At 44.6% G+C, this 26,739-nt stretch overlaps 3 protein-coding genes and 1 pseudogene across 5 annotated transcripts; 1 reads left to right on the top strand and 3 right to left on the bottom strand.

The window, feature by feature from the left end:
* Positions 1-4,468: 4,468 nt before the first annotated feature.
* LOC120657087 lies at positions 4,469-8,672 on the bottom strand (annotated as a pseudogene).
* A 633-nt stretch (positions 8,673-9,305) lies between these two features.
* On the bottom strand, positions 9,306-16,216 carry LOC120657085 (ribulose-1,5 bisphosphate carboxylase/oxygenase large subunit N-methyltransferase, chloroplastic-like). Of its 3 annotated transcripts, none has more exons than XR_005668080.1 (13): positions 15,784-16,216; positions 15,527-15,690; positions 15,333-15,416; positions 15,173-15,230; positions 14,685-14,738; positions 14,468-14,539; positions 14,219-14,299; positions 13,647-13,819; positions 13,019-13,121; positions 10,266-10,397; positions 9,966-10,088; positions 9,729-9,873; positions 9,306-9,646 (listed from the first exon to the last, which is right to left on the bottom strand). XR_005668080.1 is itself a non-coding variant. In XM_039935339.1 (12 exons), exons 1-12 carry the CDS (start codon positions 16,162-16,164, stop codon positions 9,787-9,789), a joined length of 1,512 nt encoding a protein of 503 aa, XP_039791273.1. In that variant the 5' UTR covers positions 16,165-16,216; the 3' UTR covers positions 9,306-9,786. The 3 variants fall into 3 exon arrangements, 1 of the variants encoding a protein (XP_039791273.1); XR_005668081.1 differs by having other exon boundaries at positions 9,306-9,640; XM_039935339.1 differs by having other exon boundaries at positions 9,306-9,873.
* Positions 16,217-16,755: 539 nt separating this feature from the next.
* Positions 16,756-21,948, top strand: LOC120657086. The gene is made up of 5 exons (XM_039935340.1): positions 16,756-17,203; positions 19,444-19,529; positions 19,619-19,924; positions 20,052-20,135; positions 21,178-21,948. Exons 1-5 carry the CDS (start codon positions 16,796-16,798, stop codon positions 21,584-21,586), a joined length of 1,293 nt encoding a protein of 430 aa, XP_039791274.1. The 5' UTR covers positions 16,756-16,795; the 3' UTR covers positions 21,587-21,948.
* A 567-nt stretch (positions 21,949-22,515) lies between these two features.
* LOC120657084 (protein kinase G11A-like) lies at positions 22,516-26,366 on the bottom strand. Its single transcript, XM_039935338.1, has 3 exons — positions 26,070-26,366; positions 23,710-24,646; positions 22,516-23,586 (listed from the first exon to the last, which is right to left on the bottom strand). Exons 2-3 carry the CDS (start codon positions 24,516-24,518, stop codon positions 22,710-22,712), a joined length of 1,686 nt encoding a protein of 561 aa, XP_039791272.1. The 5' UTR covers positions 24,519-24,646; positions 26,070-26,366; the 3' UTR covers positions 22,516-22,709.
* Positions 26,367-26,739: the final 373 nt, after the last annotated feature.

Genomic DNA, 26,739 nt, shown 5'->3' with positions numbered 1-26,739 from the left:
CAGAGGTTACTTGGTTGCGATGGCTGCTTGAGGATTTTGGTGTTTTTGTTTCTGGGCCGACTCCTCTTTTGTCTGACAGTACAGGTGCTATCAGCATTGCTCGAGATCCGGTGAAGCATGAGCTCACTAAGCATATTGGTGTTGATGCTTCTTATACACGAGCACAAGTACATGATGATGTTATTACTCTTCAGTATGTGCCTTCAGAGCTTCAGTTGGCAGATTTCTTTACTAAGACACAGACCAGAGTTCAGCACAGGTTCTATCTCTCCAAACTCAGTGTCATTGATCCACCTTGAGTTTGAGGGGGGGGTGTTAGATGTATATGTACCTTTTGTAGTTTCCCCATTGTATAAGGGGTTTTGTGCATATTTTCTAATGCATGTACATGTATATATTCGGGCCTAGAGCCCTCATATTGAATACAAGTGCTATTCATAACAGTCACTACCTTGTTTATTGTACAATCTAAACCAAGTTTATTCTTTGTTTATTCATGGACTTATTTTGTGCTCTATTACTATGTACTTGTTACCTGATATTTCTAGCTACAAGTGATCTTTCTAGCTGTGGACTGAGTGTAGGTGTAGGTGTTGGCTGTATGGCAATTAAACAATGTAGGGTTTAGGGTTGTAGAGCAACATATGGTTGTACATAATTAATACTATAGTTTGCCCTTTGTAGCATGCATTCGTTTCCCACACTTATCTGATTTTCCCAAGTCATGTAGTACTATTGCAATGAGCGTTTTAGTCAATATAAACTCTTTTTTTAATATGCTACTACATTACTGAATGTTTTTCTTCCAGTCTATCCTATCCCTTCTATTGGTTTACCCATTCGTAGATGAAAACTTCTTTTTATTGAAACTTTGATCTGCAGTCCTGATATGATTCATTTAGCAATCAAGTAAATATGAAAACATGGCCTGAAATTTCAGAATTCTTATACTATAATTACACCATCATTTAGTATTGTAATTGTCTATTTTTACTGTAAAACATAAAATTGAGCATTGATTTTCTATTTCAAATTGACCCAAGCATTTTAGTTTCTTCCTGACCTTTACTTTCTGGTATTGTAGGAGCTAGGGGCCATCATGGCCATTAGCATCTTCCACTAAGGCCTTCTTTTATCGTTCCATATGTTAGAGAACAAGATAGTACCAAAGCTGTGGTTGCAACAAAAAACTTGTGTGTCTTTCTCTTTTGGTTTGGTGAGTTGAGAGCTTTTATTGCGGACTCAATCTGCAAATACACCCTCCTTTAGTGTTGTAATTTTGTAGTCTATTACTATAAAACATAATAGTGAGCAATACTTCACTAGGATTTTCGAAGCCAAATATACCCAAGTATTTTAGTTTCTCCCTGACCTGTTACTTTCTAGGATTGCAGGAATGGAGTTGATGAGTTGTGGAGAACTCAGGTGAAGAACTTCTCCTTCGCTGCAAATATTCATCTTAGAATTTAGAAGGCTTTTTAATGTTATATGAACATACTTTGAGTTTAAAAATTTTTCTGCACATACTTTAGTTTCAGAGTTTGGCATTTCTATTTTTTTTACCATAGAAGCATTTTTTAGAGGCTAGGGGATTATTAGTTTGATATATTAACTCTTACTTTTGTTAATGAGTAGTATGATATTACATACAATATTTGTTCATTGTGGTTGCTGATTGGTCACTTTTATTTTTGGTTAATTAGCACTCTTGATCAATGTCTAGAAAACTACAAGTAACTTATATTAGAATTACACTCTCGTTTAATACTATAATTTCCTAGTTTTTAGCTTTAAAATAAGATATATTGTACGCTATACATGTGAGAAGGCAGAGGGTCAAGGTTTTTTTATAATTATTTCTTTTTCTTCCCTATTTCTATAGTGCTAGCTTTCTGTGTACTGATCCTGCTGCTGATACAACAGAATTCGTTTCTTTGTGTGTACTGATCCTGAAGTTCAGTTTCCTGCTGATACAACAGAATTCGTTTCTTCTACCTGATGTATTCTTTTTTTTCTCATGGGCAACGGGTCTGACCCTGAACCCAGCTAACTGCCCATGACATTTTTTCCCTTGAAATTAGAATATTATGAAAGTGATTGTAGCAATGTTGTGCACTTGTGCTTCAACTCTATGGATGTCTTTGTCTGCCAGTTTGTCTAATGTTCCATGTTTCACTATTTGCAGACTTACACAGACATGTTTTGACAAGTGCATTGAGAAGAGGTGCACCTGATTTTATACAGACAAGTGCATTGAGAAGAGGTCCACCTGATTAAATATGAATTGTATGCCTTTGATCTTCTTTACATTAAGAATTTCATGTTCCTATTTTTTTGTCATAAAAGTTTCATTGAGCCCTAATTTGATCAAAGATGACTTTGATTTTCAAGTAAAGGTCTTGTTTGTCAGTGTCATAGGGAAAATTTGTATTGCTCTATGTAGCTCTTTTACATGTATTCCTATATGTGGTTGCTGGTTGGTCTTTTTTTGGTTAATTAGCACTCCTGATCAATGGCTAGAAAACTACAAGTAATTTATTTTAGAATTACACACTCGTTTAATACTGTAATTTCCTAGTTTTTAGCAGTAAAATACAACATATTGTATGCTATGCATGTGAGATGGCAGAGGGTCAAGTTTTTTTTTAGAATGGTTTCTTTCTCTTCCATATTTCTGCAGTGCTAGCTTTGTGTGTACTGATCCTGAACCATAACTGATCTTGAACCATAATACTAGCTCTTTTATATGCTATACATGTGTTCTTTGTCTTCAGCAATTCAAGCACCTATTCACCTACCTTGACATTTTTTTTGCCTGCAGTGAGGTTTGTTAAAGTTGCATTCAGGATTTTCTTTTGAGGTTGGCCCTTTGTGTGTACTGATTTGTGGTTCGATTGCTAGGTATGTAGTTGATTCCATTTTCTACTCTTTGTGGCAGCACCTATTTTGTTTTGTTCTGTCAGTTTCCCTTCCGCTTTTAGTCTGACGGCCTCATCATTCGCTGAGAGGCCGACACGTTCGTCGCACACTCGCACGCACGCTCGCACCCATGGTCGTTCACCGGTTGATTGTAGTGATGGACAACATAGGAAGATATGTGCATCATATTTTCTTTCTTGTGGTTAGCAAAAAAACCTTAGACATCACAAATGTTCAGTTGAGTGTTTTTTAGTTGAACCATCACAATGTTTAATTAGGTGATCTATCTTGACTGCAGTTATGCCCAACACTAACCACAAACTATCACATTATCTGTACTCCTACCTTTTTTATATAAAAAAAATAGAACCTAGAATAGTAATCAGTGAAGCTAGCGCATCTCCAGAGACATCTTACAAAGTCGGGAGTCAGCTGATACAGTTTTCTCGCTAAAAAACTGCCCTCAATTGTTTAAGATGATTTGATTTTGGTTCTGAAAACCTGAAGATCTTCACCTCTTGAGAAGAAGCTAACAGAAGCAAGGACTCCTGCACTGCTTTCCTTTTGTTATCTTATCTGAACTGTAATAGCAAACCGTTCTTCTACTATCTAGGTTGGCAGATAACAATATATGTAATATTTAAGTGCTACTTTTCTAAGGGTGTAATGAAATATGTCCTACTTTAGTTTGAGTCTACCATATGGATATTTATTTGATTATTTTGAATGTTGGAATGTTTTTTCTTTGCTTTATCATCAGTTTTTTTTTTCTGAAAGCCTTTTATCTGACCAGGTCCATTTCCAGTTAGTGTGGTTCATGATCTTTTATCTTGAGGCAAAATTGTTTCGTTTCATTGAACGGATCCATTTTCCAGTTGGTGTTTTTGAGCTCAATGTTGAACACACAACCTTTTTTGGCAGCTTTTATCTCTCTAATGTCATCAAAACAATTCATTGTGTGCTTTTTTACATGTTTCAATATCCTCTTCTGTCTTATGGTCTGACGCTGGTTGCCAAGTACACAGAAAACAACCCAACATGTAGAAGCCCAACAAGTCCGTTAGGAATAATAGCCCAATATTATGCAGCCAAAAATTACTGTAGCACTATTAGAAATACACAGAAAACAGCCCAATATGTAGAAGCCCAACAGACAGATAACTCATCAGACACATTAGTAAGATTGGGCCATTTTAATTTTTCTTTAAACACTTATTAGAATCCAATAGTCAAATTGAGTGACTTACGTGTAAACAAAAAATCAGTCACCAACAGGAGGATGTATTGTTGGGTGACTTACGTGACCTAATAGGGAGACGGACCCTTTTTTTTAAAGTGTCCACCCAGGATCTTAGGTGTTTCATGTGGAGATTTCAAAGGAGCCTCCAATTAGTAATAATAAGATAGTATGTTAATAGCACAGTGAGTGATTGAGTGGCTTTTTTTTACACCGGGTGCGAACCCTGCAATGCGGGCGGCAGGCGCTCCACCGAGCAGCCTTTACCAATGCGCTACGAGAGCGTTCGCTTTTGAAATTAACAAAGGAGGGTGATATAACTCTTTCAATTCTTCCCTTGGGAATAACATCATATATATTTGTTACATTTCACCAACTTAACATCTGCATATTGGTTGGCAGTATACAGAGTGGTAATACAATGCAGAATGAAACTAGACTGACAGAAGCTGGCAGTCTGCCACTGTCCTTGCGGAGGAAGAGCGCTTCATAGACCGGGAAATTGATTGCCACTATTAGCACACAGATAACAGCCTGCAGGAACAAAGACCCCAAGCCTGTTGCGCCTTCATGTAACAAAACTCTTGCCACTCCGAACACCATGCATGCCAGGTTGAGCAATGCGACAGTTGCAATGATCACAAACATCAAGGAGAAGGATCCGAAGTCCGAACTCCATCATCCCCTTGTACCTCTCCGAGGCCTGCATATCAGTCACCTTCGCCGTCAGGGCGAACCCTGACTCGGAGGTGCCCAGCATCCTGCGGATTGTGTCGATGGCTGCCAGGAGGTATGAGGAGATTCTTCTGAAAAGCCACATCCTTTGTGCGTTCCACCACTCTACAGCAGTGTCACCACATTGCAATGACTCCAAGCTGCATGAGTATGCAGCCATAATGATGTATGCAAATGGTACAAACCAGGGGCTGGTCATCTGAGTTGAGTTGATTGTAGATGCAAATTTTGTATCAGAGTTAGAACAAAGTGCATATAAATAAGCATCGAAATATACATTAACGTACCTCGGGGAAAAGGGAGATGCCATTGAGGAAGCAAAGTGAAGGGATGGTGACGTAGTATAAGGTGGGGAAGCTGTTCAGAGCCCAGAACCCACAGACGGAGTAACCCATTTGAAGGCCCAGCCTGACCTTCCTGTGACCCAATAGAAAGGGGCTGTATTTTGAGAGTGAGATCTGGAGAAACCCTTCTGTCCATCTCTTGTGCTGAACCAGAATCTGTCCCAGTGAGATAGGGGCCATGCCTAAGAAGCCCTTTTTTTCCGGGTTGTAGTACACCGATCTCCACCCACGACATTGGATTTGCAACCCTGTAATGACATCTTCCAGTGGGCAACTGTATCTGACTCCCTTCTGCAATTCAGCAACTCGAATTCAGTAAGATACACACATAAAATGAAGAAAAAATTCTGCAATTCTACAATTTCCAGGTATTTGTTCAGGGACAGAGACCTCGATTCCCCAAAGGGTGTTATGCTCATATGTGCAAGTCGCAAGTGACTTGGCCATTCCTTCCAACTCAACGATTCCTTCAGTTTTCCTCATCACCCTAGTCCAGTCTTCCTGGTAGTCTTGACTATATATCCGCCCACATAGTGCTTCTCTCCTATGGAAGCATCATGTTCCATAGTAACACATTCCACCCCATGCATCCAAGCAAGGATGATCCAACTGGAGACCAATTCAATCGAAAGAAAAGCAGGGTTAGGCTTACTGGTGCATGTTTCAGCTCATGACATGGGTACATCCTCCATTGAAATTTCAAGAGATGCAATGCTGAATTTTTAAATGACCTCATTCACAGTGTTTATGGGATTGCCATAGATGTCATTGTGCACCACATTTTCGAAGTTCTGAGGATACTGAATAAAAGCAATATCGTGGCCTTGCTCTTCATCTAGGAAGAAGCACAATGCATCTCTGATAGACCCTGAATTGTTGGAGTACATATCGCAGTCCAGATTCATTATGATTGGGCTGTTGCTTATCACTGACGATACCCTTATCTGCGCTATCAACCTTAGTTAAGGGATTATATAAACACAGAAAATATTGATTCAAAGGACGTAAGTGACAATCCTGGACCATACTAAAGAGAAGTCAAAATACCCACCAAAGCATTCAGTGATCCAGCTTTGAAGTGATGATGCTCATGAAGCCTCTTCTCACCTGCCATATACACAAGTGTTGGTAATGCATTTCCATTGATATCAGTTATCTTTCATTTGTTTCCGTCAATCAAAATCTAGCAACCGAGAACACTTTGATCAGAAAAAACCACAAAAAGATAAAAACAGGAAGGAATATTTCAGTAATGGGCGTTTTGTATCAACCATGCCAGGCTTGTCTTGCTAGACCCAAATATTTTAGGTAATGGAATAAAACATTTTCAGAAATGTGGTCTGCAGAACTTGTTGGAAAATCAACCAAAGGGTTAAATATAGTTTTGTAACATGAGTATTACAAACTTCCTAAAGATACCATATTAGTAAAATTTTGTAGTCAAATAACATATCATCCTATAAGTATGAGTATGCTCAGATCCCTTATGCTAAAACGTTACCTGGACTATTGAAGGGTGATCTGTGCAAGTCGTACTCGCATTCCATTGGGTGAAGTCCCCAACTTTGCATTCTGCAGCCTCAGGGATCTTGCCTGAATTTACAACTGAACTAACTCGATTAGTTAAATCTTTGTGGATCTCCTGCAAAACATATAAATGAGAAAAAAAGAAAGATAATAAGCACAAGTTTTCTGGTTTGACATTTTCAAAGAACATATATGGAGGGCCGCCATGGCAGAAAGTTAATGTGCCAGGTACTAGCGAAATAAAAATTAGATTGAGATGAGCAAGATTACAACAGAGTGCATAAGGAATTTTTCATTCCTACCTTCAACGCGAACCACTCTTTAGGGTTGCATGCATCAGGAGGGCTATCTGCTTTGGCAAAGTAGGCAGCTGGAGACCTGGGCTCAACCTTGTACTTCTTGCAAAATGGAACCCAGTGCTTTGCAAACTCAGATGCTTCGTACAGAGCATATAATGTTATAGCGGAACTGGTGTCATCAGACAAATAGATGTTCAGCTTCTCTGGCGGGTAGTCATAAGCCATAACAGATAGGACAGTGGAAATGACAAGCATTGGTGGCTCAAGAGTTGGGTCAGCTGTGCACACAAATATGTCCACCCCAGGAAGCTCCTCCTCCTTATACCTGTTTGTAGCCAAGGCTTTAGCGAAAATTTCATCATCGACATAGACGCAATTACAACCTCATGGAAAACACTACAATGTTAGCAGATTCGAATATGCAGCATTTCTACAGAAGTGCAGGAGGATTCATAAACCATAGTTAGCTTGATTGCCTCTATGAATATTGCGATCAATTATTCTAGCAGGTAAGCATCATATCCTAGTAGGGATGTAGTTGTTACTTCGTCTCCAGTCTCCACAACTCCAAACAGATAAAATGGAGAACATGGGGCTACTTCGGAGCGACTGAAAAAGCACTGATTCAGTTTCTAGCCGCATGGCAAACAAGGCGCTCCAGGTTCGGTACCTTCGGGCGAGCCGGTCGGGGAAGGTGCGGCGGTAGACGGGGCTCCACCGCACGGACAGCGTCAGCACCCAGTAGAAGCCGAACCAGAGCTCGGCGGCGGAGAGCCCCAGCCACGCCCCCCACCGCGCGCTGCTGCTCCTCGGCGGCAGGTGCGTGGCCCTGTACAGCCATATCAGAAGCAGCCCCGCGAGGAGCGTGCTCGCGAACAGCCGGTACGCGTACGCCGCCACCCGCGCTGGTTTCTCCGACGCGAACAGCGGCGGCCGGCCGCTGGACACGCTGCTCCCGGCCATGGCCACCGCTTGCGCCACCCTTGTTTTTTTTTTCGCGACCGGGCACGTTTTTTATTAAAAATAAAACAGTTACAGACACAAACACAAACTTGTTGCAGCCAAATAGAATTTGGCCACCACAAAAACACAAAGGACTAAGGATAAAGAAACACTAAAGAAAAAATACAAACGAACACACAAAACGGCCAGAGCCACTAACACAACAGGCGGACAGCAGAAGAAGCACGGAGGGGGAGGACACTCCAAACAGGCCACCCAGACAAAGGCCACCCGAAGAGCAGGACCTGCAAAAAAACTGTCGCCAAAGATGCCAAGGAAGAGCAGCACAAAGCACGAGATGGTGGCAAAGCATCGACCGAATAGCACGATCACGGCGGCAAAGCATCCGCCAGAGTAGAGGAACAGCGGCAAAGCACTCGCCAAACTTAAAGTAACCACAGGTGGCAAAGCATCCACCAGACAACACGATCATTGCGGCAAAAGCATCCGCCCGGGCCAACGAACCACCATCTGCAAGCAAACCGCTGCAGCCTAGACCTCCATGACGACCGTGTGAAATGAAGCAAGGCAGGTACACAAGATGAACCATCGACCAGGCGACCAGCCACGGAAGCACAGAGGGGATATGAGCAAATGAATGATGCCTCCAAGAAGGGAAACAGCGCCCACAGATGTCGCCATCATCAACCTGCAGACAGGCAAAGGCTTTCGCCTCAGCTCCACCTCAGAGCACCCGTCACCAGTGACGACGACCCACCACCGCGACTCCCAAGACAACACAACAACGCCTCCAAAAAGGAAACGACGCCTGCAAGCGCCATCATTGTTGGCCCAGCACAGCACCGGACAGAGCTTTTGCCCGAAGATCGTGAGAATGAGGCAATGGCCGCACGCCACAAGCCGACAGGGCCAACGGACGGCGCCCCAATCGGGACAGGCGACCACGGGGCACGGGCAGCGGCCCCCCGGCCAAGGGAAACGCCCATACCCCCAACCCCGCGGCAGCGGGGGAGCCCCCTGGGCCAACGCAGCCACCAGCGGCGGGCGACGAGCCCCGAGCCCGGAGCCACCCTTGTTTTTATCACGGAATACGGACGGGTAGTGGATGGTCAACGGAGATGGAGTTCAGTTCTGGAGTGGGTGAGTAGATGATGGTCAATGGAGCTGGAGTTCAGCCGCCTCTGCGGCTGCTAAGCTGAAAATTTTGACATCTTGTGGAGCGCCAACACTGTGATTCGCGTGCATGCTCAGTCAACTGACGCGCAGGACAGCAAGACCATCTTCTGTAGGCACAACTATTTTCAGCAGTTGCAGATACCATGGATTACAGTTTGGACGACATAAACATCAGATATGGTAGACTACATAGCAGGGATCAGAGCAGAACGACCGGCCAGCTCCTCTCGTAAAATCTGTCTTTACAGGCTACATGTAGAATTTACTCTTACATATATGCCAAGCTATGGGCTGTTCAATTACAATTCACAACTATCCTTTGTTGAACCGTAGCTCCTTTCTAGCATTTTGATGCTTCTCCAGATAAGAAATTTGTGGCTGAGACTGCAATCTGATCTGGTAATGAAACATCGGAGGCTCCAGCTGCAAGGTCAATGCACCTGAATCTGAACCAAGCAGTGCCCAGTGAAAAACACAGTATTAAGCAATCCAAAAGTGGTTAAAGGGATATGTAAATGACCGTGTTACCAGGGAAACCAAATTTATCCAATAAGATCCAATCCACCTAGAAATGTAGCCGATGCATTTATTTGAAGAGCTTTCTGAGCCCATTGAACAATGACAAAGCTCTAAGTTCACCACCTCTCATGTCCCTCAATCTTCTACGCAGTATCTGCGCAAATCAGTTGGAGGACATGTAAAACGCAAGAGTTGAAACATGGTGCACATGCAAAGGCAACAACAGCACAAACTTTTCTGACTTACATATTGTGTACGATACAAGATTCTCCGTTCACTGATGCACAGATCTTTTGCTAGCTGTTTTAGCAGTAAGGTCCTGTTGGCTTGCTTTGCATTTATTGAACCTTGTGGAGAGCCATTGCCACCCTGAAATATTATGGATCCACTTACTGACATTGTCAACAAATACTCAGGATGGACTGAAATTATTTAATCACAGTCACAGGACAATAATATCATAAAATTAGAAGGATGGCACGGTCTTCCTATCTCATGAGGTTAACTAGTGTGTTCTGCAAGAAATGACATGAAAAAGGACGTCACCTCTAGGTACTTGGAATACTTTGATATATTAGATTCACAGCAGTCCAGGATAAACTGAAGAGCCCGTTCTTCCAATTCAGGATAATTAAATCCAGGTTTGGTTGAATTTTTATTCGATGCAGCAACAGCCATCTGCAAGAAACAAGGCAGAGATCATTTTTAATAACTAAACATAACCTCAAGCTGTCTTGACTGTTAGCAAGGTAATTAGGGTAATGGTTAGCAGGCCCTGATGGGCCTCTGGTGGTCTTAGGCGCCAGCCCTGTTGGCTGTGTGCGCCGCCACCATGATAGGATAAATGGGCGGCAGGGAACCCACCGATGGTGCTGTTTCCATAAACCTCTTAGGGTTCCCTGCCTATATGTACAACCCCTGTACCCCTCTATCAATTCAATCCATTATTTCCCGGCAATCTCTATAGCTTACATGGTATCACGAGTTAGGGTTTCATCCCAGCTCCCTCTGCTGCCCAAGGCGCGCCACCTCCAGTGCCGCGCGCCGCGCCCCTGGCTGCGTCCCCGGTCACCATGACCGGCACTCCTCCACCTTCCCCGAAAGCCGCAGCCGCCGCAGCTGAGCGCGAGGAACGCGCCCTGGCCCTCAAGGCCAAGCGCGAGGCCGCGATCGCACGGGCTGAAGCCACGGAGAAGGAAGCGGCCGCCGCCGCGCGCGTCCGCGACGCCCACGCCAGGGCGGCCCGCGAATGCGCCGCCGCCGCGGAAGGCGATCCCAACGCCGATCGCCGCGACAAGGAGGCCAAGGACAACGACGACGACCGCGACTTCGACCACGACGGCACCGACCTCCACCACGCCGCTCTGGCCCATGAGGCCGCCGCCATCGTCAACCTGCACCAATGTTCTTACGGCGTTAAGGCGAATTGTGGCGAGTCACCACCGCCTAGCCACCTAGGCGGGCTAAGGCGACGCCTAGGCGGGCTAAAACGCCAAGGCGGGCCAAAATAGGGGAGCGCCTTGTCGCCTAGGCGTCGCCATAAGAACATTGACCTGCACGCTCAGGCCATCAGCGTGCAGAACATTCGGAGCCTCGTCCACGTCGTCCTCGATCTGAACGCCGGCAACTACACTCGCTGGCGCGATCAGATCCTCCTCGTCATCGGCAAGTACTCGCTTGACTCCCACGTCCTTGCCGATATCCTGGCGCCCGAGTTCCCGGACTGGACGCGCATGGATTGCGTCGTCAAGTCCTGGATCGCCAGCACGATCTCCCCCGACCTCGCCGAGACGGTGATCGACCGCGCCGCCTCCGCTCGCATCGTCTGGTGCGCCCTCGAGGATCAGTTCCTCGGCAACCGGGAGACGCGCGCCCTCCACCTCGACGTCCAGTTCCGCAATCTCGTCCAAGGTGATCTATCCATCTCGGATTTTTGCAGGCGCCTCAAGAGCATGCGTAGCAGCTTGCGGATCTTGGGGAACCCGTCACCGACCGCACGTTGACCCTAAACCTCATCCGAGGGCTCAACGAGCGCTTCCGCGACGTCGGCCGCCACATCCGTCGTGGCAGTCCCTTCCCCAAGTTCAAGGACGCCGTCAACGAGCTGATCCTAGAAGAGCTGACCATGGCGCATCAGCCCTCGGCTCCTACAGCTCTCCTCGCCGCTGCGAAGACTGCCCCACCAAGGGCACCGCCGCCGTCGTCATCAGCCTCTCGCTCCCCCCAGCAGCCCCCACGCAATGGGGGCTCCACCTCCGGGGGCGGGACCTCTGGCGGCAAGCCCAAGGATCGGCGTCGACGGGGTGGCAAGTCCCGATCGGGCGGGACATCTTCTTCCTCCAGCAGCAACCAGCCCGAGGGCGGCAAAACCGCCACCACGCCCAGCACAGGCGGTGCTGGCGGCGTCGCGTGGCCCTCCTTCCTCCACCCGTGGGCCGGCGCCATTCAGATGTGGCCCGGCCCGCGGGCCCTCGACGCCCCTTCCTCCGGCACCGGCGCAGCAGCAGCAGCAGCAGCAAGCGCTGCTGGTTCTGCAGGCCCAGGCGCAGGCGCATGCCATCCAGGCTGCCCAGGCGCAAGTGCTGCAGCAGGCACAGGCCGCCCAGGCTCCGGCCGCCCAGGGACAGATGGCGTACTTCCCTTGGGCGCCCGGTGTTCAGCCTCAGACCGTCTCCCCGGCAGGCTGGGATCAGCAGTCCCTGACCGTCTCCCTGAATCAGCCCGCCACTACTGACTAGTTCTTCGACTCAGGTGCTAACTCCCACATGACCTCCGATTCTTCCACTCTTACTCATAATTTTCTCTCGCGGTATCCCTCGTCCATTGTTGTCGGTAACGGTTCCTTGCTTCCCGTCACCTCCACTGGCACAGTAACCCTCCCAGGTTCCTTTTCTCTTAATAATGTTCTAGTTTCACCTAGTCTTATTAAGAATTTGATTTCTGTGCGCCAGTTTACTTCTGACAACAACTGTTTTGTCGAGTTTGATCCCGCTGGTTGTTCTGTGAAGGATCGAGAGTCTCGGAGAGTTCTCGTCAGGTGCAATAGTGCTGGTCCACTATATCCCCTGCGCCTGCCCCCTGCTAGTCACCCCGGTCATGAAGTCATGGCCAAGCTAGCTTCCGTCATACCTTCTTGTAATAAATAACTTAGCAAGTCCTTGTGTCATGCATGTCAACTCGGTCCTATCAATTCAATCCATTATTTCCCGGCAATCTCTATTGCTTACATTGACCATCCTCCTAGCTCTAGCTCTACTGATAATTTTTTCAACATTGAGTGCAGAATAACAGGAACGAACCTCCTCAAAGCGTTGACTCATGTCAGGAGGACTGACCACAAGGAAGGCATAAGCCATCAGCTCAACTGGCCACCCAGTAACCCGCAATGGGAAACTTTCAGATCTGTAAATGGTGATCAAAATCCACTTTTGTCAATACCGAGTATATAAATCTGATAGTATCAGAAATGTACACAGTAAGATGATCGTGTGGGAGATAAATAGACAGAAAAGAGTGATATGCATGATACTGAACTTATGGTAGCTTCGGTTTTCCCAAAGAAAACAATATGTGACATGCATCGCGAATCATGTACAGATCTATGGAAAAATGTGCTTAATCATGAACTTATTTATTCTGGTAAAATATCTCGCCGTCTCAATTTAATGCATTTTACACCCAATATGCAATCATGCTTTGTTAACATAATTTGTTCTCAGTACTATATGGAAGTAACAATAAGAAACCAATGATGCCAAACAATGTTCTAATCCAATCAGTAGTCGTTTACCAAGATTACAACAAGGGATGTAAAGTTCAAAAACAAAGCATTTCTTGTCTTGACAAAAAAAGATAATAGCATGTGGAGTTCCACATTGAAGTAACAGGTAAGGTGCACTTTTGCCCATAAGTGTAATGAGCACTTACGCTGACAAACCATTCCGCTTTAGTGCTTTTAGCTTCTCTTTGTAGCACTTGTCAGATTTATCAATAGACACCAGTAACTCAACTGAATCATTTGGGTTTGTCCCCTCTTTTGGAACAAAACCGTATGAAAGCAATAGCTCACCACTGGATTTCTTCCCGTAAGATATAAAAACCTGAAGATGTTCCAAATCAAAACAAGAAGTTTATTAGATAATATGTGATGGAACAACACCAGTTACCACTAGACTTGAGATACACAAAAAGAAGTTGGCAAACCAAACAAAATTCACATAACTGCATTTTCAAATAAACTGCCCTCGTAGTTGGCATAGCCTGAACATAATATCGAGATTGAAGAGGAAAGATGACTCAACCCTTAAAATAGCAGTATATTGCTAGAGAGCAATGTGTGTCCAACGTGATTAATGGTAACTAGATTTCAGCAAACCACAAATAAATATGCAGACTTTACTATTGAAAACAGCAATACCATACTGATAGACCTTTTGATGATTAATTTGCTTGATAGATAACTGAGAATAGAGCTAAGAAGCATAAATGAAAAATGTTACCTGCTCACCTGGTTGATATGCACGGTCAGTGGTGAAAACTATTCCTTGCGATGACTTATCGAAGTCCAAGAATGTTTCCACCTGGAAAATTTAATTACCAAAAAGTAAATGTCATGAGCACTGAATGTTAGGAAGACATCCAAGAGCGTAAAAAAAGGTGCTTAATTTTGAGGACTATTAAGGATGGTTCTTTGCTCAATTCTGAGCACTATTAAGGATGGTTCTTTGTAAAAAAATAAAATATTGTACCTCAGGGCTATGGTTAAGCATATCTGCCCAAGGAACTAGTGCAACCCTTCCATCCATTGATGGCAAACGAACCTGCACAATAGATCAATGCACATTATTGGTTAGCTGAAAATGGCAGCAATAGCAAGCAAAGGAATTTGTAGCCATCATGAAAAGGGCTACTAGAGATCTACAAGTGAATCAAGGTTTGAATCATATTAGGTAAATCCAGCCTTACCAGGCGTGAGAAGAGAATGCCAAAGGACCATAGAAATGTCTCTATGTTATATACCTAAAATAAAGATTGAGATATACTGATCAGGTTAAAGTATAAATGAAAAATTAATAAAAAGACTAGCATCGACATTCAAGGTGTAATCAGATTAATATATATAATCAGTGACAGAGCTACTAGGGGGTGCTCATAATCCAAAATTTTCCATGGGACCTTTGAGGTCAGGGATATCCTAGGTCATATTACCACCCAATCTAATCTTCTGATCCTGGTTTACGTCACTGTACATAGTTCCTAATATGTGACCCATAACGACTTTGTTTCAAACTCAAAGCCAAAAATATGCTCTTCATGCTCCTTCTGATATACTATAGCCTCAAGATCTGAAGAATTGTATCTATCTGTGCATAGGATTGAAGTTGCCTAAGCAGTCTTGTACTCGTAAAGTCGTAAGAGTAAACAAATAATATAATGATGTTTGCGCAACAGACCTCTTCAGGGAATAAATCTGAATGTTTAGAAAATATACGATCTCGAAGGTCGTTGTATCTGCCAAAAAACAACAAAGCAAAATACCAGTGTGAGCTCCAACAGTCAAGGAACTTAATTTGTTAAACTACCACCAGTAGAAGTATAGGTAGACAATCTTACGTCCCAATCACATCAGTTATCCTCTGAACTGCACGTTCCCTGATTGGCGAAGCCACCAGGTATGCATCTAGCTCTGCACGAGTCCTGCAATAATAACACATAAAGGCTGTACAAGATTGAGAATGCATGTCATAGCCTCCCTCCCCCTTCCACTCAATACAGCAATAAGCCTACTATAATCCTGTGGGCCATACCAGTACAAAAGCGAGTAAGGCTGCCTTGGCAAAGCTGCTATGTAGCTGCTCCACCTCGACGATCCCTCTAAACTGGCTTCGCTTATGAGATAAGTGGCAATAAGCGGCCAGTCAGGCACGGCGTTCCTCTTCATCACCTCCCCCACCTCTGGGCGGCTCCACTCCTAGTATACACGAACACAATAGAGTACCAATTGTAACAGCACTATTTGAATGAAAATGAACCACTGGCAGTGAGAGGATAAGTGTTTTGCTACCGAATCGGCAGTGATGACGAGGGCAGGCGGCACGAAGAGCAGCTTCTCCCCCTTGCGGATGTTCTTGAGAGCGGCAAGGCCGCGCTCGCCGACATCCACGCGCTGGATAGCCAGGCGTTGCTCTGGGAGGCCCGAGTCTATGAGCCACCGCTCCAGCGACGCCGCGCTCTCCAGGGACTCGATCTCGCAGCCCCACGGGACGCCCGCGACGGCCTCCTGCTGCGCGGGCGCGGAAGCGGACGCCGCTGAGGCTCGGATGGTAGTGCGAGGGCGAGCGCGGGCGAACGAGGAATACGAGGAGTGTGGGAGCGGGCGGCGACGGGCGGGAGCGCGCAGCGGTGGCCGGAATTGCGGGTGGAGCGCGGTGGTGGAGGTGGCCATGGCGGAACCGCGGAGCGGAACCGCGGAACTGGCGTGGACGCGTGGTCTGGTCCAGTGTGCGGGCGCCGGAGGCCGGACGGGGGCTTATCCGCTTGCGTGGCCCTAATCCCCATGGGCCGTGGCGGGCTTGCTTTTTTTTATTCCTGGTTCTTTCATATTGGGCTTCGAAGAGTTTTGCTTAGTGGGCTTCACTGTGTGGTGGTGTTGGCTATGGGCCAAGACTGCGAATTGGCTTTTAGTCCAATCGTAGGACGGTCCAGTGGGACGCTATCCACCGACTTCGGGATTTTTCAGATCTGCCGGTGCTCAGTTCTTTGGAGGTGTTCATAGAAATATAATTTGTGTATATGTGTTTATAGAGGTGAGTGTGATTGGATATTGTGAGCGTCTTCGTTGTAGAGAAATACTGGGACTCACTGACAGGTGTACCCAGCTAGACCAAAGCCTCCCTCGTGGAGTCGTGGATGGGTCCCCAGGCAACAATTAATAAATTGATTGACAAAATAGAAACTCTCACCGACAAGTGGGCCCACAACTACGTCGTGGTCTCGACTATCGTGGGCCGTGGCAGTGACTTTCCCCCTTGAGCAAGAACAACTCCCCCCTCCTGCTCGCATAAAACCCCGAGGAGATGCTGAGCATTTTCCCCAAACTCCCCAAGCAATTTCCATTTCTACCACCACTCTTCTCGCAGCGCGCACCAACCCGCCGCCGCCTACTACCACTCCGCCTCCTCATGGCCTCCCCCACGGCCGGCGACGCCCCCCTCGCGGCGCCCGCGCCGGCGGCCGACGCGACGGACGCGGCCCTCGCCGCCGCGGCCGCGGTACCGGATCCGGACGCGGAGTTCGGGTTCCAGCGCCCGGAGGTCGGGAAGGAGAAGCTGGCCGGGACGGTGGGGTTCCACGAGCGCCACGTGTTCCTCTGTTACAAGGGCCCGGAGGTGTGGCCGTCCCACCTCGAGGCCACCGAGTCCGACCGCCTCCCCCGCCTCCTCGCCGCCGCAATCAAGGCCCGCAAACCCAACCTGAAGAAGACCGTGAGCATCCGTCTCTTCTCCGCGTGATTTTTGTTCTGCTCTGAAATTTGCTGGTTAGGTACTGTGATTTGGTGTTTGGTACGTATTTGGTTGGATTTTTGGTAGTTGATTTTTGCTGGAAGTGCGAACTGGAAGCTGGTGATTTCGATTTTTGAGCGTAGTTTTGTCAAGTGTTCCAACTAGCTCGAGCTATCAGGTGATTTATTGTAGTTTCGTTTATGACTTTGTCTGCATACGGCAAGGCTAGTTCATGTGGGGGTTTTACAGTCCTTGCTCACTGATGAGTCGATTTGATGAGTGCTTTGGCGGATGTGTTGTTTGCTTGTTATTTATGATTTTCGTTTGTGAACTATCTATAGAATCTGGATGGATCTATCTTCATGTAGCTTAGCGATGTTGATATTTTGATGCTTTATGCCAGTTCTAAGTGCAACTTATTGTCTGCATCTAGAAGGCCTTAGTTCTTTTCGCCTCATCTGTAGCTAGGGAATTGATGAAGATTGGATTGGCTCTTGTTGATATATTAGGGAATTGTTGATATATTAGTATATTCTGCTCGGTATCTGAATCGTGGCTTGGGGTTTGAGCTTGGCACAGGATTCACTTTGTGCTATTTGGCTTTGCGAGTCTAGATTTAGTTGCAGTTTGGCGCTTTTGCTTTCAATTTATATGTTCTGGTTTTGGTTAACTGGACACAAGTGCCCATGAATTATTTGATTTAACACACCCATCTGCCAATTTGGATTGTGCTTACATGGTTTGTATGATTGTATCCGTTTTGGTTTTCAGATCCTAACATTTAAAATGTATTTGCACATGAAACTTATATGGCTCCTCTGTATGGTTATTTGCTGATTCTATGGTTCCTTCTGGATCCTTGTCATGAATCGTGTTTTAGTAGTGTCTGTAGGACACCTGAAACGTGCTTTGAGCATTTTTGGACATGGTCCAGGAATTCACTTGAACACTAGTGAGATCTGTGAGTCTAGATTTTCGTTCTGGTTTAGTTTTTATTCTTTAACTCTATATGTTCTGATTAAGTTTAACCGGATAGAGCCCAAGTGCCCATGAATTTTGTACTGTAATTTAGTTTTTTGTATGGTTCCTCTCTTCTATGTAACTTACATTTTGCTTGCAAGTTGCGCACCCATGGTCCATTTCCATGCTTAAGTTTTGGGGTAGTTATATAAATGCTATATGTTTTTCTCCTCTTTGTAGGGTTCACACACTGACACAACCCCACACCACACTACACACGCATTTACTTGTGATAATTATCCATATGTGATATTCTATTCTATGTCTGTTGATACATGTGCGCATGCCATCTATCTATGTGATTACTTACTTTAGTTGGTTTAAAAGCCACGCTCATGTTCCTTTGTTGGCATTGTTGATATTCCAAATGTTCTTCTATCCTAAACTGTTATATGTTTTATCCATGATTTGAATGGTGTAACATATATTTGTTAAAAGCTAGGTTTTATCGTTCCTGATTGAATGCTGTTTTCACATTCACATTTAATTTGTTATCCTCTCTGCCTTTGTGTACTTGGTAGAATTTGTAACGTGCATATGAAACTTCACGATTTATATGCATCAGGGCCTCTGTCTTAGGATGTTACTCCTTGTGTGGCTAGCATTTTGGCCCTAACTATAAACTTTACTGCCATTATTTCATGAGTGTTGCTGTTTGTCATATGATATGATGTACATAGCTCATGTTTGGAAGGAAGGTAACAAACAAGTTTCATTTCTCTAAGATGTTGCAGAATCAATTGCCGCTGTGAAAGTGTTTTTCTGCTCTGCTATACAAAGTGGATGGTAGGATTTGAACTGTTTTAACCATGAAAGAAACTTGTAGAAGTTCGTATCGCCCCATACCATATAATGATTTAGGGGCACATTTCATGTGGTTGCCAAGTTATTGAGAAGTGCACCAAACTGATTTTGACTGTTGTATCCCAGATAAGCAAATATTCCTTTTCTTATATGGGCTCCTTGATTTACGAGCTAGCATTGCCCTTTGGGAGCATGTTATTCTTGAATAGTTGCAACTTTCGGGAGATATTATTCAGTATTAAGAAGATTGCTTAGCTTACTGTGCGTGACTTGCTTATGTTCTTTGTTTTTTTAAAAAAAAAGTTTGCTACCAGGAAAAGGTTGTAATTGAATTCAGCAGGTTTTTGCTAATTGATTTTGTTTATTGCTAATGACTGGTATATTCTACCATGACACAGACCAAATTGACCATCTGTGAAAGAGAAGATGGCACTGCGTCATCTAATGGAGATGTGTTGATCTTTCCAGATATGATCAGATACAAGTAAGCTGCAAGCCTTCTAACTAATAAGCTTGTTTAGGCTTCAAAGCCAACTGCTGCTTATTTTTCAATTTGTGACATAATGCTTGCAGAGGTCTGACTCATTTTGACGTCGACAACTTTGTTGAAGAAGTACTTGTGAAGGATGCTGAGTGGCTTCCTGGATCTCCTGAGGCTATCAGCGAGTCCTATGTCTTTGTTTGCTGCCATGGAAGCAGGGACAAAAGGTGTGGTGTTTGTGGACCTGCTTTGATTAAAAGGTTCAAGGAAGAGATAAGTGGGTTGGGACTTGACGGTCAGGTGGCTGTCAGTGCATGCTCACACGTGGGAGGTCACAAGTATGCAGGGAATGTCATCATTTTCAGGTCTGATGGCAAGGGAGAAGTGAGTGGCCATTGGTAAGGACTGTAACTGACGTAACATGAATTCCTCATTCCCTCTGCATTGTGCGTTTTTTTTCTTTTGCAGATGCATATTCTTGCTTTCTTATAAACCAATTCATACTTACTACAATTACTATTCTAGGTACGGCTATGTTGTTCCTGATGATGTGCCTGTCTTGTTGCATAAACATATTGGACAAGGAGAAATTGTGGACCACCTGTGGAGGTATGCTCCTTGAACTCTTGCTGTACTCATTTCTTTACACCATGGGTTGAGAACTTGAATGGTTGGGATGTTTTTACATATCATTTATATCATATGACGTAGAGTCATGAATGACTAGAAACATGTCAGTTGCCAGCCTATTATATAGTTCTTTTTTTTATCCTGGGAACTACATGCTTTATGCCAACATGTCTTAAAGTATTACTGTTAGTAATCTAATAGATCTTTTTAACAATGATTAAATTAGTTTGAACATATATCATAATAGTGTTTATTGTTGGAGTCTTCATTTGATTCATTTGTCGTGCATTAAACTAAAGTTGTTCAAGACAATGAACTATTAGCATGCATGAAGTTGTGTTCTTGTATAATGGATTTTTTTGTTCAGGCATGCTCATGGACATGAAGATGATTTCCTATATTATCTCATTTGTATTTCAAGTCCTTACTAAATTATTCTTCTTGGCGTGAGTTTATCAAGAATTTCAATGTTGAATTTGTCTGCACTATGTCTAAGCTTGCGCTTTGTATGAGTTAATCTGATCATGAGGCTGGTCAAGAATAATATTTCGTTGAATTTCTTACATATGTAAATATCATTTTACGTGTAATTACAACAATTTAAGAACTTAAAGAATGACCCTTACACAGCATCTGTTCGCAGTTGTTGCATCAAACGATGGCGCTTTCTGATTTCAATTATGCAATTTCCTAATTCCTGATGTATCAACTTCGATGAATTTATGAAATCCTATAATGCATGATAACCCACTGAAACTAAATTCGCGCATGCGTTAGATGAGTATTTTTGAAACATTTGTCCTAAAATGTTCTGTTCTTGGTTCAGATTTGAACTAATTTCGTTGCAAATAGTTCACATATCCTTTTAGTCTTTGTACTTGTGCACAAGGCATAGGGGTGACCAAATTAATGCTTTACACCTCAGTTGCTATGTTCAAGTGATCCTATAATTTATATGGCTGAATTAGCTGAATGGCCCTCTTTGACCTGGGCTTCGTATGTGCTCTATGGTGCCTTGCAGGGGGCAGATGGGTTTATCTGAGGAGCAGCAGAAGCAAGCTCTTGAGCTTAGGAACATGACAAATGGTGCCAAAGAATCCCTTGAAGAAACTGGAACAGATGGTGCTTCTTGCAACCCTGCAGCAGCTGGTGGATGCTGCCAGGGCAATGGTGGCTTCACTTGCTGCCAAACTGACCTACCAAAGGAAAAACAGGACAAGAGCGTTGCAGCTGAGCAGAACCAGAAGGGCTCTCAGCAGGAGAATGACAAGGAGAGCGGCACCAGCAGCAAGAAGGGGCACATGAAGACATGCTCGATGCCCATCTGGTTAGAGACCTGGGAGAGGGCTGACACCTATGCCGCTCTTGCTGTTGTTGCAGCGGCTGCCTCGGTGTTTGTTGCTTTCAGAATCTACAAGAACCTCAACTGAACTTGAGATCCTTGAAGAAGTACCCGAAACAAGTCTACTGCAGTAAAACAGTCAGTGAGGTTTCATAAAAAAAAAGTCAGCGATGAGAATAATATACTTGTGCATAGTAGTGCGAGGGTTAGAACCTTAAAGTAGCTTATCTGGAGATGGTGATGAAAAGGTGCTGCGCCTACTGTTTCTTTTGCTAAACTCCATGTGAAACTCCACTGCGACCAAAGTTTCAATTGCCTTAGATGCTGTCTATCTTAAGCTATATTTTGTTTGGATTTTGGATGTTCTGGAGCATATGGGTTGCTAAAACTATTTGCCAGGTTGATTGGCATATTGTTCATCTTAAGCAGGAGTTAACGCTTTTCTTACAATGCATAGGCGTCAGGAGCTTCCTCTATGTGCGATTTTTTTTGTGCATGAGATATGTTTCAATGGTGAACCTGGTGGTGTTGCTGCTCTGTTGCCTTTCTGATGTGAGCTTTTCCGGCTCAGTATTCACTTTGTGCTTGATAGTGTGGTGATTTTGTTGTGCATGGCTTGAATTCTTAGAATGAACAATCACACAGATTCAGATAAGCTAGATAGTAACGCTACTGAGGAGATTGCACAAGCTGCGCATGTTCAATGCCGGCAAAACCATTGAATCACATGACTTGTTGGCATCTTTGTTCGACCCAAGAAATATAGGAGACGTCATTGGACTTGGAAAGTAGGCATGAAGCCAAGGTGGCACCCAAGTGCTGAATATTAAATCAGTCAGAGATATGGTGTGCAGATTCAAGATTGACATGCTTACCAGTAGCCTTTAACTGCTGACAATAATCAGTGAAGCTTTTGATTACCAGTAAGTCACCTATAGGCTATAAGCACAACTATGATTCAGTTGCAATGTGATCACCAAACCAAATGACCCTTAGGATTACTGTCCAGGCTACTGATGACATGTAAGGAAAATCAATGCAGAAGATCAGCGTATTAAGAACATGTTGAATTACAAATGTAAACTTTAAAAGGTAGCAGAGAAGAGAAGCAGGTTGAGACAAATCTACAGCACCAACCATTTGCTGAAAACATAACATCTGAAAACACTACATCCAATGGCACAAACAATATAGTAAAACCCACATGTTTGCTAGAAGAAATCAAACTCCAAGTAGCCATCAGAACCTTTCTGGGGTGCCCCGCTGGAACTGTCAGCAGCTCCCGATGGTGATGAAGGCAGCTTTGATGGCCTCTCAATCTCGACGGGCTTTGGTACCTCCGGTGGGCTTGCACACCGAATCAGTGCCCAGTTCACACCCTCGAAGAAAGGATGCTGCTTGATCTCTGTGGCACCGCGCTTGTAAGCTAACCGTTGCTGGGGCTCCTTCACAAGTAGACCCCTAATCAAATCTCTTGCTGAGAAGCTCACAACTGGGTATTCAGGAAAGCGCAATGGCTGGCCAATGACATTGAACAGTGTAGCCCTGTTGCCGGATCCCTTGAAAGGTGTCTTCCCAAACAGCAACTCGTACAAGAATATCCCAAAGGTCCACCAGTCAACAGCACTGCCATGGCCCTCGCCTTTGATAATCTCAGGGGCCAGGTACTCGTGTGTTCCGACAAATGACATGGATCGCGCATCACTGGGCTCTGCTATGAGCTCAGGCCAGGGGTTGATCTGGGTGGCAACTTCAGTTTTCGGTTTACGATCTTTCTTGGACTTGGAGAAGAAGCGTGGACCCAAGCAAGTGGTTGGGGCTGCACATGATGGTTGAATTATGCAGGAGGGCTCCACACAAGCTGGTTGAACACAGTAGCCTTGGCTGTTCTTCCTGAGTGCTTCTGTATCAGGGTTCGAAGACTTAATCAGTGTGGGACTGACTGCACACCGAAGGGAGAGGTCGAAATCCGAGAGCATGATGTGCCCATCTTCCCGAACAAGGACATTTTCAGGCTTAAGATCACGGTATATGATTCCGAGCATGTGCAAGTATTCTAGTGCCAGGAGAACTTCTGCTACGTAGAATCTGCAATGTCAGAATGTTTCATTAGTAAACCACCTAATTAGATAGAGGAACAAGGCAGCAAGCTACAAACTTAATTCGGTCATGATGATTTCACAATTAAGGTAAAATACAGATAACACATACTTGACTGCTTGCTCTGGAAAATGTTTTCCAGGCTGCCTCTGTCGAAGGGTGTGCAGGTCTCCCCCAGGGCAGAACTCCATTACTAGGCAGGAGAACTTGTCGGTCTCAAAGTGAGTGTAAAGTGTAGGAAGGAAGGGGTGATCCAGGCATTGCAGAATCTCCTTCTCCGTTTGAGCTCGAAGCAACTTTTTACGGCTTGCTAGCGATGCCTTGTCCATAACCTTCATTGCGAAATAGCTCTTTGTCCCATTCAATTCAGAGAGATACACACTGCCAATATCACCACAGCCTAGCCTCTTCAACAGCCTGAAATGACTCAGCCCAAGGATCCCATCTCTAGTCCTGACGATCTGAATCGCCTCCCATCGTGAATCATTCGCTTTGTGAGGCTTCGTGCTGCTAGTCTTGCTGCTACATGAACTTTCATCGCTGACATCACTGCTAGTGCTAGGCCTGCATCTTCCACTATTGCCTCTGTCACCAATCTCTGATGGATCGGTCAACCTAGCACTTGAACTAACCTTCGGTTGATTACTACCTTCATATGTTTGAAATGAAGTGGAGCTTCCATTCATATTCCTGTGCTCCACAACAGATTCTTTGATGTGGTGGTCTTGTTTCTGCTCCTTCGGCTCCGGTTTATGGCTCAATTTGCTCAGGTTAGCTGTTTCTGGAGGCGCAGTTGGTGTTGAAGCGCAAGAATTGTTTGCCTGGGGGATCTCCAAAGGAGATGGGCTCTTTGAACAGTGCTTCAGTTCTGGAATGCTTGAGATTTCTGGGAGAATTTGAGGCACCGCTTTGGAAGCCATTGCGGCAACAACTGTCTGTTTATCAGACAAGACGACCAGAGACTGCAATTAGCTGAATGCTTGGATCTGGTCAGTCAGGAAGCAACCTTGGCATCGTGGACTACTGCATTGTAGGCTTCATTCACGATCTGCAAAAGGGGGAGAAAACCTTCGATTAGACGCAATCATGAACAAGGTCTCGCTAAGTGATTGAATGTACAAATTACAACAAATATTTACCCACCCCAAAAACAAAGAAACAGGAGAACTGAAGTGGCCAAACAACATAGAACTACTGATTGTGACATATTAAAGGCCCTGTTTAGATCAGATCCTGTAAACCCCGTAAACAAAAAAACATCACATCGAATATTTAGACACATGCATGGAGTACTAAATGAAGTTTATTTACAAAACTTTTTACATGGATGGGCTCTAAATCGCGAGATGAATCTAACGAGCCTACTTAATCCATGATTTGCAACAGTGATGCTACAGTACCATCAGCTAATTATTAATTAACCATGGATTAATTAGCATCATTAAATTCGTCTGGCAATTTACAACCCATCTGTGCAAAAAGTTTTGTAAATAGACTTCATTTAGTACTTCAAATTAACAAGATTCCATCGCAAAAAATTTTGCTTTCATCTAAACGAGGCCTAAATAATAAATCAAGAAAACGGCGGCCATATTCAGCTCCATCGACCTCCCACCATGGACGCTCATCATTGGGCGCTCAATGTGCGGCGCACTTGGGGATTCATCTGTCCAGCTAGGGAAGCTAAAGCTGAGGAGGTCTCATTCCGATGACCATCAACTGTGTCCAGGTCCAACCCCCCACTAAAAGCCCAATCATGCAACGCTACAGATCTACTCCCTCCTTCCCCGTTTATAAGGCATGGTGGAACATGACACGGTCTTCTAAACAACACTTTGACCATTTATTTATCATATATTATATCACTTTTGATTATAAACTTATAATCATTGTAAAATATATTTGATTATGAATCCAATCATATGAAATTTGCATTATAAAAATAAAAATTTAATAGTCAAATTATTGGTCAAAGATGACAAGATTTGAATCTTGATATACGTGTATGCCTTATAAACAGGGAAGGAGGGAGTAGTATCTAGCATCCTCTTTGGCAATAAACAAGTGTTTGATCAGCAGAGAGAGCTCGCGAAAGGCGCCATCATTGCTGCTCAAAAAAGAGAAAGTCGCCCCCCAAATGAAGGCCTTTCGTTTCACGCAAAGCTCGCCAGTTGAAATCGGGGCACATTGCAATCAGTTTCATCATTTCAAGGATGATGCAAAAAAAAATGTCAATTTATATATATATTTTTTGCGCTGGCTGCAGAAAGCCGAGGGGAGAAGGAATCAATAACCCGCCAAAAGCAAGAACCATCTTATCTTTCTGCGAAATGCAGGACAGCAGAAGAGAGCAAAATAATTCTGGAATCCAAGCAAGACAGATCTATGACCAAAGCATCACGAAAGACAGCCAAATCAGGAGCCAGGGAAACCAAAAACAGCGGGAAAATGTGCTGCGACAGAAATCTCACCAGATTGCGCAGAGCCTGGAAGCCCCTGGAAAGCTGAATCTTTCTGCTCCCAAGAACCAAACAAGCAAGAAGGCGCCGAGGAGACGGGATTCCGGAGCCAGCGCTTCAGTCAAGAGTCAAGACAAGTCCTCCCGAGCTCTGGCGCGTGGGGTGTGCTGCACGACGTGTTCTGTGGAGCAATGGCGGAGGAGGGGAAGGAGGAGAAGAGGGCAGGAAACTGGAGGTGTCAAGTATTAATGGCCTGTCTTTCTGCTCCCCGGCCCGTCAATTGGCCTTCTTTTTCTATAGTTTTTGGTAATCCATTTCGCAGGCGCAATGATCCGGTCTCGTGGTTTCAGTTTCAGGGTCCCTGGAGGCGTATTTCTCGAAAATGACATAGGCCGTGTTAGGTTTTTTACCGGCACATTTCCCGAGAAGAAAATCTCGTATGCATGCATGGAGTATTAAATGAAGTCTATTTACAAAACATTTTCAAGGATGAGTGTAACTTTCCGAGACGAATCTAATGACGGTAATTAATCGATGATTTGATACAGTAATGCTACAGTAATTATTCTCTAATCACGCGGTCAAAGACCTCATTAGATTCGTCTCGCGATTTACAGGGGGTTGTGGAGGTAGTTTTGTAATTAGACTTCGTTTACTACTCTAAATTAGTAGTCAAAAGTGC

The sequence above is a fragment of the Panicum virgatum genome, chromosome 1N (assembly GCF_016808335.1).
Source record: "Panicum virgatum strain AP13 chromosome 1N, P.virgatum_v5, whole genome shotgun sequence".
Taxonomy (NCBI): Eukaryota; Viridiplantae; Streptophyta; class Magnoliopsida; order Poales; family Poaceae; genus Panicum; species Panicum virgatum.
This window is presented reverse-complemented; position numbering and strand designations above follow the sequence as displayed.